Consider the following 10850-nt stretch of genomic DNA (forward strand, 5'->3'; position numbering starts at 1 on the left):
TCTGTATCAAAACAAACAAAATTAGCTGGGGTGGGGTGGGGTGGGACATGCTTGTAATCCCAGCTACTAGGAAGGCTGAGGCATGAGAATTGGTTGAACCCAGGAGGCAGAGGTTGCAGTGAGCCGAGATCGTGCCACTGTACTCCAGCCTGGGTGACAGAGCGAGACTCTGTCTTGAAAAAATAAATAAATACAATAAAATAAAGTTCCTCACAGATAAATGAGTACTTAATAAGGCAACAAGGGGGAAAAACTTGGGCTAAAAGTGTGTAATCTCATTGCCTTGGATCAGGAAATGTCCCATGGTCTGGTAAACTGCTGAGTCTCCAGAGAATAAAAATTCAGATTACAAGTGTGAAGTGTAGATTCAAGTTTAACTGGAACGTGGTTGCATATGGCGCAGAACTAATATATGCTGTACACCTATTCCTGATAATCTACTGTTAAGAGCTTTACATTTATACACTCACATTTAATTCTTCATAACAACCCTTCAAAGGAGGCATAATTGTAATTTTATAGATGAAACAACTGAGATTCAAGAAGTTCAGATTACTGTACATTACAAAGTAAAGTAGGTACTTGAACCTAGTCATTTTACCACATTCTGCCTTAATGGTGGAGGGTGGTACCTCTACTCCCTAAAACAGAAGTTTCAACAAATGAGATTAAATAATGGTTATCTACAGTAGTTCTTGACGACACGAGTAACATAAATATTTAACACTGAGTTGGTGAACTGTACTGCATGACGTGACATAGCAAAAGTAGCCCAGAGACAGGAAATTCAGTCAGGAATTTACAGTATTATAAGAACAAACTGATTTCTGGTCTAAGCATCTCTGACTACAGTAAAGTCTCATTAATTTATACTATATGTGGAATTTACAATAATCTATATAGGAACTGAGAAAAAAAACAAAGTATCCGAAAATGCTCTTCATACTTCATCCCCTCTCCCTCAATAGTTCAGCCTGAATCATAAAACTATGACATTCCTCGATGACTTCTGCATAATGGCCACATTGAACTCTAGTTAATAGAATAAGTGAGCCAAAAAACCCAAAGGGTAGCAGTGCATACACCTGCTACCATAGCAATCAATGAATGTAGGAAATCCCCTCTTCCATTTTTTGTTGGTTCACTTTCACCAACATTTTTTTCCTTTATTGAGCATCTAATTTAGTAAAGCCTTTTTCCAGATAATGAAGATACAGATTTGGATGAGACTCGATAATGAAGATACAGATTTGGATGAGACTTGATAAGAGCTCAGTCTGAAAACATTGGGAACCATGAGACCATCAAGGAGTTCACAGCAGAGACAGACACAAACATTAAATACAAGTGTGAAACAGGATCAAAATAGGAAGATACAGAGAATGAAAGTACCTACAAGTCAAAGTGTTGAAGCAAATAGAAGCCTATCAGAAAGTAAGACGGGGACAGAATCGTTTTTCGAGACCTGAAACCATAAAACAGTGTGATATATTTAGGGAATGGCAAGAAGTTCCATGGGATTGGAGAGCTGCAGGGTAGACAGGGAAAGATTGGTAGGGATTAGATCCTGAAGAGAGATGTCACGGGACTGGGACTTCATCTTGTAGATCACTATTTCCCAGTTATGATCACGGAACCCTTTACAATTACAATGTAAAGAAATACCAATAATAACACAATATGTTTAAAATTTTTGATTCTTTAGCTTTCTTAAAATCGAAATAGTATAAAAAATTGAATTATTTTATTTAAAACCCCCAAATACCAGAGATGAAGTAAATCATCTTTTATTTTCATCTTACATTTGGTTATCATGAGACATGCAAACTCCTCCAATTTTAATGAGAACAGTGTTTTGTGTCTTTTATCACATATCCGCTTAATATTAGGTGTAATGTTGCTAAGTCGGATTCGCATATGAGGTGCAGCATCAAGTCTTTTCCTATATTTTGTTTTTGTTGCAGCGTAATATGAAAACCCCGTTTCACACAGGTGCATTGTAGCAAAAGGAAGAAGTACACGCACTGCACGCCTTGCAATGCTTGGGTATTCCTGAATTAGGCTACTCCAAAAATCATTTAATGAAAGTTCACTGAAATTCTGTTTCACTTGAGAATCAGATGTTAAATCAATCAGGCTCTCATAGTCCCGTGCTACTAATGAAACTGGTTTAACAGTAACTGTAAATGGATTTCTAACCCAAGCATTATTGTCATTTGTTACAGGAAAGTATTTTAACAGAGTAGAGCGCAAACCCCTTAGGTGCTGCACAATGGCACTGCAAATATCTTTATCAACTGTAGAATTAATTTCAGTCAAAAAATCACCGAGTGTGGGAAAACAATCAAAGTTTTCTTCTTCTACAGATGAGGCCCAAAATTCCAACTTTCTTAACAATGACGACATTTTATCAAATACTGTAAAAACCGTCACATTTTTTCCTTGCATTGACAAATTAACTTCATTTAATTTAGTAAAAATATCTGCAAGATACGCAAGTCTTAGCAGCCAAGACGAATTTGTTAAACAATCAGATAGTCGAAAAGCAGAATCCATGAAAACCAAAAGTTCACGACGAAGTTCAAAAAGTCTTACAAGAACTTTACCTCGAGAAAGCCACCTCACCTCTGTATTTAGAAGAAGTGCTGTGTGCTGAGCACCCATTTCCTCACATAAAATTTTTAATAGTCTGGATTGATGTGGTCGAGCTTTAATATAATTGATGATTTGTACTGCCTGGTCTAGCACATTTTTTAGAGATGTAGGCATTATTTTAACTGCTAGTGCATGTCTATATAATAGGCAGTGACTACTGGTGCTTTCGGGAGCCACATATTTTATTAAGGTGACAGCCTCGGCAATTTTCCCATCCATTGCCCTAGAAGCATCACTACAAACATCAACACATTTTTCCCATTCAATTTCATGTTTCTGCATAAAACTGTTGATACAGTTGAATATTTCTTCACCGGTAGCATTACTTTGCAAAGATTCACACAGGAGTAGGTCTTCCTCAATAGACTTATTAAACCTATAACGAACAAACACAAGCAGCACAGCAAGTCCTGAAACATCAGCTGATTCATCTAGTTGCAGTGAAAACCCATCACAAATTTTCAGTCTACAAACAAGCTCTTCTTCAATGTCAGCAGCTAGATCCTTAATTCGACGTGCAACAGTACTGTTTGATAGCTGTACTGCATCTATCTTTTTACTATATTGTTCATCAAACATCCGCATCACTACATCTTTTGCACAAGGTTTGATAAGCAATTCTCCAATAGTATGAGCCTCTCCACTCAATGCTATATGGTAACTTACATTGTATGATGCTTCTGTAGCACTTTCATTATCTGTATTCACAATTTTAGGTGTTGGGGGTTTATTATTTTCAGGTGAATCAAGATGTTGCTTGAAAAAGCTTATGTCTTTGTCTTTATATGCAGCATGCTTAGTTTCCAAATGTCTTCGAAGCTTACTAGGGGCTAAAGAGCTATTCGATAAAATTTTCTTACATAATACACACTGAGCATGAGGTGCATCTCTATTCCCGAAGTAAGTAAATCCAAAAGACAAATAACTTTCATCATATTTTCTTCTTTTTGGTTTTTTACTAAATGTTATTTTGTTGGAATTGGATATAAATTTGATCCTGGAAAGCTCACCTTCTGATTTTTTAGAAACTGAAGGTTGCAGCTGTTTATCTTCACTTTGTAATATCCCAACCTTCTGATCATTTGATTCAGACACAATCTGATAACAGAAAGATTCCACTTCTTGTTTAAGACTCCCTTGTTTCAGCAACAGATCCATGGACAATGAGTTTGTGGTACAAAACATGGTTAATTTAGAACAGACATTGAGTATCGCAAATGTGATGAAACTTTAAGACAGGATACAAAGAAGACGAGCAATCATCAAAGAGATGATATACAGCAACACATCAGTTAATTTCTAAACGCTGCCTATCCATCAATGCGCAGATGGAACATCATACGTTCATGTATCAGGTGATCTCTCATGCGACTTCCTGGTGCTCTCAGGTATGGTACACCTTTTCTTAAAGGTAGATTATCACATAAAAATAAAAGCTATAGAAATGAGTTTAGTAGTCTTAATCTCATATTTAAACATATTAAAATCAACCATAAAGAAAAACTACTATTAGCTTCCATCTTTTTCTCAAAACATTTATTAACTTAGAGAATATTAATATTCTATAAAACATAATTTGGGAATCATTGAGCCAAGAAATTATTAAGAGTTGTTATACATATTTTTAAGAAAGGGACCTTGAAGAATACGTCCCATGGCAGGGGTTGGCAGGCTTTTTTTGTAAAGGACCATATAGTCTCTGTTGCAACTACTCAACTGTGTAGTTGTAACATGACAGCAGCCATAGACAAGACATGAAAGAACGGGCACGGGTGTGTTCCAATAAAACTTTACGTACAAAACCAGACAGCATGGGCCACAATTTATCAGCCCTGTCTCATGGTATGTAGTACTGTGAAATCTCTTTTAGCTTTCGATGCCTACTGCCATTAGATGTATTAGTTGTTGATACTATTATGTATCTTCTGAAGTCCCTTCAGGGTTAGCAACAATTCTGAAGAAGTGAATTACATACACACACAGTTCCAAGTTTTACGAGATACATAAATATAATTCTACTGTATCCTAAATGCTATGTTAACAATGAAGAATAAATTGTATATCAAAAGTTAGGTACTGTTTCTCTGGACTTAAATTATATAAATGTTTATATTATCCAAATTAAGACTCAATGAAAGTAACGTATATTTTTACAAATTACTCTGCATTCTATTTATACAACAGGTGAAGACTTAACCAGGATCTAAAAAAATACAAACTCTCATTTAAGAGGTTTATTTCTCATATAATAAAACAAATCAAAATTAAAAGAATAATGCAATCTAAGGATTGCTAAAGAATACTGTTCACTCTATAAATTAAGGCATACAAATTATGTCTATCCAAATATAGCTACTTTTGATTTAAACTTTATAACCTGGCTATAGAGTAAATTTTGTATTCTCATGTTAGATCCTGAGTCAAAATGGTTCTCCTATTAAGGGGTAGAAGGTAAGATACCTGAAATAAGGTGTTCTCCTTTCTGTAATCCCTCTCTCCACCTTGGCAGCTTGAAATGCACTCTTCAAAAGAATAAAATTAAGGAATGGGGTGGGAAGGGGAGTAACCAAAAGCCTACAACGAGAAAAATTAAAATTAGACACAGTAACAAGAACTAACTATAAACCCTTAAGAAGGGTTCACTCTTTTTTTTTTTTTTTTTGAGACGGAGTCTCGCTCTGTCGCCCAGGCTGGAGTGCAGTGGCCGGATCTCAGCTCACTGCAAGCTCTGCCTCCCGGGTTTACGCCATTCTCCTGCCTCAGCCTCCCGAGTAGCTGGGACTACAGGCACCCGCCAACTCGCCTGGCTAGTTTTTTTTTTTTGTATTTTTAGTAGAGAAGGGGTTTCACCGTGTTAGCCAGGATGGTCTCGATCTCCTGACCTCATGATCCGCCCGTCTCGGCCTCCCAAAGTGCTGGGATTACAGGCTTGAGCCACCGCGCCCGGCCGAAGGGTTCACTCTTTCTGGATCTAAGCAATGCGAATGATTCTTTACTGCAATGCAGATCTTGGACTGAGAGAAGATGCTTAGCATAGTAAAAATTCTAACATTTTCATCCTGTTCAATATGCTGGCAATTTGGCTGCTTTGAGATGTTCCCCCACCTACTGACTTCATAGAAACATGTTAACAACAACAACAACACACTTTCAAGAACTTAAAACTAAATCTAATTTTTAAAAGTACAGCCTCATCAATGTCTCTAAAACTAGGCCTTGAATCTAAAATGGAATTATACGTAGAACTATTACATGAAACAATCCTTTCATTACAATCATTTTTAGCCCCCCAATAACCAATCTCCTCAGGTAAACAATATTTAATGAGTGATGATTTTTTTACTGCATGCCAATTACTGCTAAATCCCTCATATAGACTATCTCATCGATGAAGAGACAAGGACTATTAATAACCCCATTTTAGAGGTAGATACACACAGGTTAACATATTTCGCTACACCTCTTATAAGTGAAAAACCAAGTTCAGAGCCCAAGAAGTGTGACTGCATAGCCCAAGTGTCTAGCCATTACTTGTGTGTTCCTGAATACTTTTAATTCCCCAACTACTAAAAAATCTGGTTACTAGGAATTGGGCTATGCAGAAAAACAAATGAACAATGGGTTACAACTGCCAGAAAGTCGAGGGTCTCATACTAGCAACAGCAGAAAGCCCTACTTCTTATTGGGAGCAAAAAAGCAGATTCTCCTTCCACAGGCTCCATTTGGATTTTGCAACGGGGAACTTTGTGGAGCTGCTGGTTCACGTAAAAGATTAGGATCCCTCTCCCTCGTTGCCAGAGAAAGACACAGAAGAGTAGGAAGCTTTTGTTTTCAGAAAGGAGGTCCTCATCCCCACCTCTTCAAAGGTGTTTCCCCGAATTTCTCGAGGACAAAGAATCTACTCCTCTGAGAGTAAAGTTTCCTTTCCACTCCCTGAAGAGCGCGGAAAACTTCCGTAATCTCCCTCTGGGCAAACTGACAGGTATCACAATCCTTTCTTCCCTACCCTCGGGCGGTTCCGGCTGGGAACAATACCCTTAGGGCAGGAGGGCAGGCTCTGACTGCAGGCCAGCCAGAAAGGCGGGAAAGGATGCTCCTTCCAACACCTAAATGCTTTTTTAAACGGTCACCTGGATGTGGAGCCAGGGCCAACTATCCCTCAGCTCCTCCCTGTCATAGGTGCGCGCTGCCCAAAGACCACCACGACTGGGGGGGGCTCCCTACCAGTCGCAGCCCACCCTCGCCTCAGGACTCCTCTCGCGTCCCCGGGCGGTCGCCTCCGCTAAAGACCACATGAAAACGTCTCAGCACCCAACACCATCTCTCTATTTCATCTCCATCAGCGATGGAGAGAACGGTCTTCGCCGCGGCTGGGCTGCACAGCAGCGCCGCGGTCCCCAGCTGAGCCCGCGACCGCCATTTTAGGCAGTTCCAGGAAGCGGCCATTTCACAGCGCACCGCTTAGCCGCGGCGGCGGCTCTGCTCCTCACCTTCACCGAGGCCTGAACAGGGTCAACAGCCAGTCGTCGTGGACTGGAGGGGGAGGGGAATGAAAAACAAAACAGAGAAACGGAGGATTCGGGGACAGGGTGATGCTCTCAGCTCAGGGATACCGCCTAGGCCATCTCCATAGATATCCGATTCGCGGCTGGCGCGGTCGCTGGTCTGAAGATAAATTTAGCACTCTAGAGGACCCGAACCGTACAGTCTTCACGAGCGACTCTACCGCCGCCCAATCAGCGCCAGATTTGTACCCCGCCACCAATCCGCGCTGAGCAGCGGGGCGGGACCAAAGGAAAGGACCAAGCTCGGTTGAGACGCAGCCCAGCCGTGGCCGCAGTGGCCGTGCTACCTTGGTAATAGCGGAGCGGCTGGGTATGAAGCAATTGTTCCCAAACTTTACTAGCCCCGTCGGTCCGGGCGCTCGTCGAGAATGCAGGTTCCTGGGTACTGCCAGATACGGTTGGTGATACTGTAGGGCTGGAGTGCAACCCATGAATCTACATTTTCATCATTTCTCCCGCTCGGCCCGGACGGGGGTGATTCACGGGGATTCGTGGTGGCCCCAAAGGAGCACGCAGAACCTCGGCTGCTGTGCATTCGCCACCTCTTTTGTTCCCGCAGGCCTTACCCCGGGTCCAGTTTATACAGCCGCCACCTCCTTTTCTTGGTTTCCCACTGGAATCTGGGAAGAAAACTCGTCCTTTGCTTCTCCGCCCCACACCCGACGACGGAGTGTCTAGGGGCCTGGCCGGCCTCGGCTGTGCGGAGGGCTGAGCCTGACGAGCAGGCGCTGATCCGGCGCAGACCCTGCCAGACCTCTTGGGTGGCCCAGAGTAGTCTGGGGAGCCGCAGTACAGGACTGGATAGGGACAGCGGCGTCCACGGGCAAGCAGAAAGTCCGCTTGATGTCTTAGCATCACAGTGGCGCCCTCCCCGCAGGAACGCCTGGCCGCCTGCACTGAACAGTTGCCTGGAGGGAACGGCCAGCCCGCCCTGAATTACTCTCTTTGTGGGCTGCAGCTTTCGGGTATTTTAAGCCATGGTTCTGTGCCCTTCCTTGTTCTCAGAAACACCACAGCCAAAGGCTGCAGGTTATGTGCTTTCATTTTGTGTTAAGTTGCTTGGTGGAGACCTGGAATCTGTTTTTCCAAATAGGCACCTTGAAATAGATACGCTTCTTAAGGGGGGAAAGTACGAGTAGGTCCTATTATTTGCAGTATTTTAGCCTTTCCAAACTCCGTAGAAATGACTAAATGAAGATTGGATCGTATTTTCAGGCACTGCGCCAATGACAGAAAATTCCCAACTTGGGGTCAAAAGCAAGGGCAGCTTTCGTTTTTAAGTATGCTTCTGATCAAATATCTAAACTGTTGAAAGAAACCTAACCCTTAATAAGACAATTTACAGGAGTGCATAGACAATTTCCTAGGACTGACATTTAGTTCCAAATGTTTTAAAGTCATTTACAACATCATCTCACTGTATAGTAAGCTGTCCATATATTCTCATTATTATTTTAAAACTATTCCTATTAAATCAGTTTCATTTGAACTTTAACCATAAATGCATACATCGTTTTTGGGAAGGGGGTACAATCTTGCTTGAAGAGCAAAGGATTTTATTTTGTAATTGCAGTTGTTGTCTCGCTTCGGAATAATATTGGAATAATGTATTTTCTTGTTTCATATTTTAGAAAAACATTTTACACATGTGCTTCCATACCATTTTTTATTATTTATTTATTTTTATTATTATACTTTAAGTTCTAGGGTATATGTGCACAAAGTGCAGGTTTGTTACATATGTATACATGTGCCATGTGGGTGTGCTGCAATTCGTTAACTCGTCATTTACATTAGGTATATCTCCTAACACTATCCCTCCCCTCTCCCCGCACCCCACGCCAGGCCCCGGTGTGTGATGTTCCCCTTCCTGTGTCCAAGTGTTCTCATTGTTCAATTCCCACCTATGAGTGAGAACATGTGGTGTTTGGTTTTCTGTCCTTGCAGTAGGCTCCCAAACCAATCTTTACACATCTAATTTACATCTTCATGAAGAGGGAAAACCCAAAATACTAAACTGATAGGCGGAGTAGTGTTTATCAGGAATTAGGTCCTGATATGATTTGACTCTATGTCGCTACCCAAATCTTACATCGAATTATAATCCCCACGTATGGAGGGATTAAAGTGATTAGATTATGAGGACGGTTTCTCCCATGCTGTTCTGATAGTGAGTGAATTCTCACAAGATCTGATGGTTTTATCAATGGTAGTTTTTCCTGCGGTCTCACATGCTGTCTCTCACCTTCCACCATGTAAGACCTGTCCTGTAAGATGTGCCTACTTCCCCTTCCTCCATGATTGGAAAATTTTGTGAGGCTGCCCAGCCATGGGCAACTGAGTCAATTAAATCTCTTTCCTTTATAAATTACCCAGTCTCTGTATTTCTTTATAGCAGTGTGAGAATGGATTAATATAGGGCCCCAAATCTGAAGTCTCATAATTAAAGTTCATGAAACGTAACTTTTTTTGTAATCGTTTTGTCAAATTATTATAGAATGTTGATGAGACAGATAAGAAAAAATACAATGTAGAACTCAGACCAGTAATACATAGCTAGAATTTATTAAATACATAGTGTAGGCTGGGAAGCTATTGTATACACTTTTTTTGTTTTTACTTTTTGAGTCAGGTCTCACTCCGTTGCCCATGCTGGAGTGCAGTGGCACGATCTTGGCTCCGTGCAACCTCAGCCTCCTGGGCTCAAATGATCTTCCCACCTCAGTCTCCTGAGTAGCTGGGACTACGGGTGCATGCCACCGTGTCCGGCTAATTTTTGTATTTTTTTATAGTGATGGGGTTTCGCCATGTTACCTAGGCTGATCTCGAATTCCTGGGCTCAAACGATTCACCTGCCTTGGCTTCCCAAAGTGCTGGGATTACAGGTATGAGCCACCAGGCCTGGCCTCTACACTTGTAAATGTATTAAGTCTTTTACTGTTCACAACAATTTTATTAGATGATTAACCTTATTTTACAGATAAGGAAATTAAGCACAAAGAGGTAAATAACTTACCCCAGTTCCAAGAACTAATTAGTGGCAGAACCTAGGTTAGATGTTATGCTGGTTGTGGGAACTACAAACTGTGTTTATGTGCATACTTGATTTATATTAGGCAGAAAACTATTGTGAATAATATTACAGTAATGTATTAGGTATGGAGGCTGAGCCTCACCATTAAAAAGGACTCAGTACCTCTCTCAGTTCTTGGGGGAAAAAAAAGGACTCAGTTTGTTAACCTGTGGCTCAAGTCAAATAATCGCTGGAAGCAGTAATAAAAATTGTGACTGAAACCCCAAATTTGCAGCCTCAGTTGCTGTAGGACATCTGAGATGACAATTGTGTTCACATTGGTTTTATGAGTTAATTTGTGTTGCAGTAGGTTTTCCAGAAGCAGATCATGAGACAGAAAACTATGTAGCCAGTATTGTAGGTCAGACTGTGTCACCCTTACGTTTATACTCCTCCCTTCCTCCCTCAGTTACTAGATGTGGGCTGCCCTGGGAAGGGCATGACTGCAGCTGAGGTCCTAAGCAGGGCAGAGTCCTTGCTTGAAGGAATAGCTGAGTGGCGCATCTTCACGGCCACAATTTGGAACCTTTAATATAAAGATGGTAAATTAACACAGT

At 41.1% G+C, this 10850-nt stretch overlaps 1 protein-coding gene across 5 annotated transcripts in view; it reads right to left on the reverse strand.

Moving 5' to 3' along the window:
* The window catches only part of ZBED5 (zinc finger BED-type containing 5), a 50650-nt gene extending 42490 nt beyond the window's left edge, over window positions 1-8160 (reverse strand). For 2 of the 5 annotated variants that reach the window (XR_001880640.1, XR_001880639.1), the window contains exons 1-2: window positions 7146-8160; window positions 5116-5229 (exon numbers count right to left, since the gene is read on the reverse strand). Coding sequence is in view for 3 of the 5 variants with exons in the window: in XM_017847924.1 (XP_017703413.1) it covers window positions 1711-3840 (2130 nt within the window). In the remaining 2 variants the exon portion in view is untranslated. Of the gene's footprint in view, window positions 1-786; window positions 4092-5115; window positions 5230-7145 lie in introns of those variants that run through there. The other 3 variants (XM_017847924.1, XM_017847922.1, XM_017847923.1) reach the window with 3 other exon arrangements.
* Window positions 8161-10850: the final 2690 nt, after the last annotated feature.

The sequence above is a fragment of the Rhinopithecus bieti genome, unplaced genomic scaffold, assembly GCF_001698545.2.
Source record: "Rhinopithecus bieti isolate Rb0 unplaced genomic scaffold, ASM169854v2 scaffold_30862, whole genome shotgun sequence".
Taxonomy (NCBI): domain Eukaryota; kingdom Metazoa; phylum Chordata; class Mammalia; order Primates; family Cercopithecidae; genus Rhinopithecus; species Rhinopithecus bieti.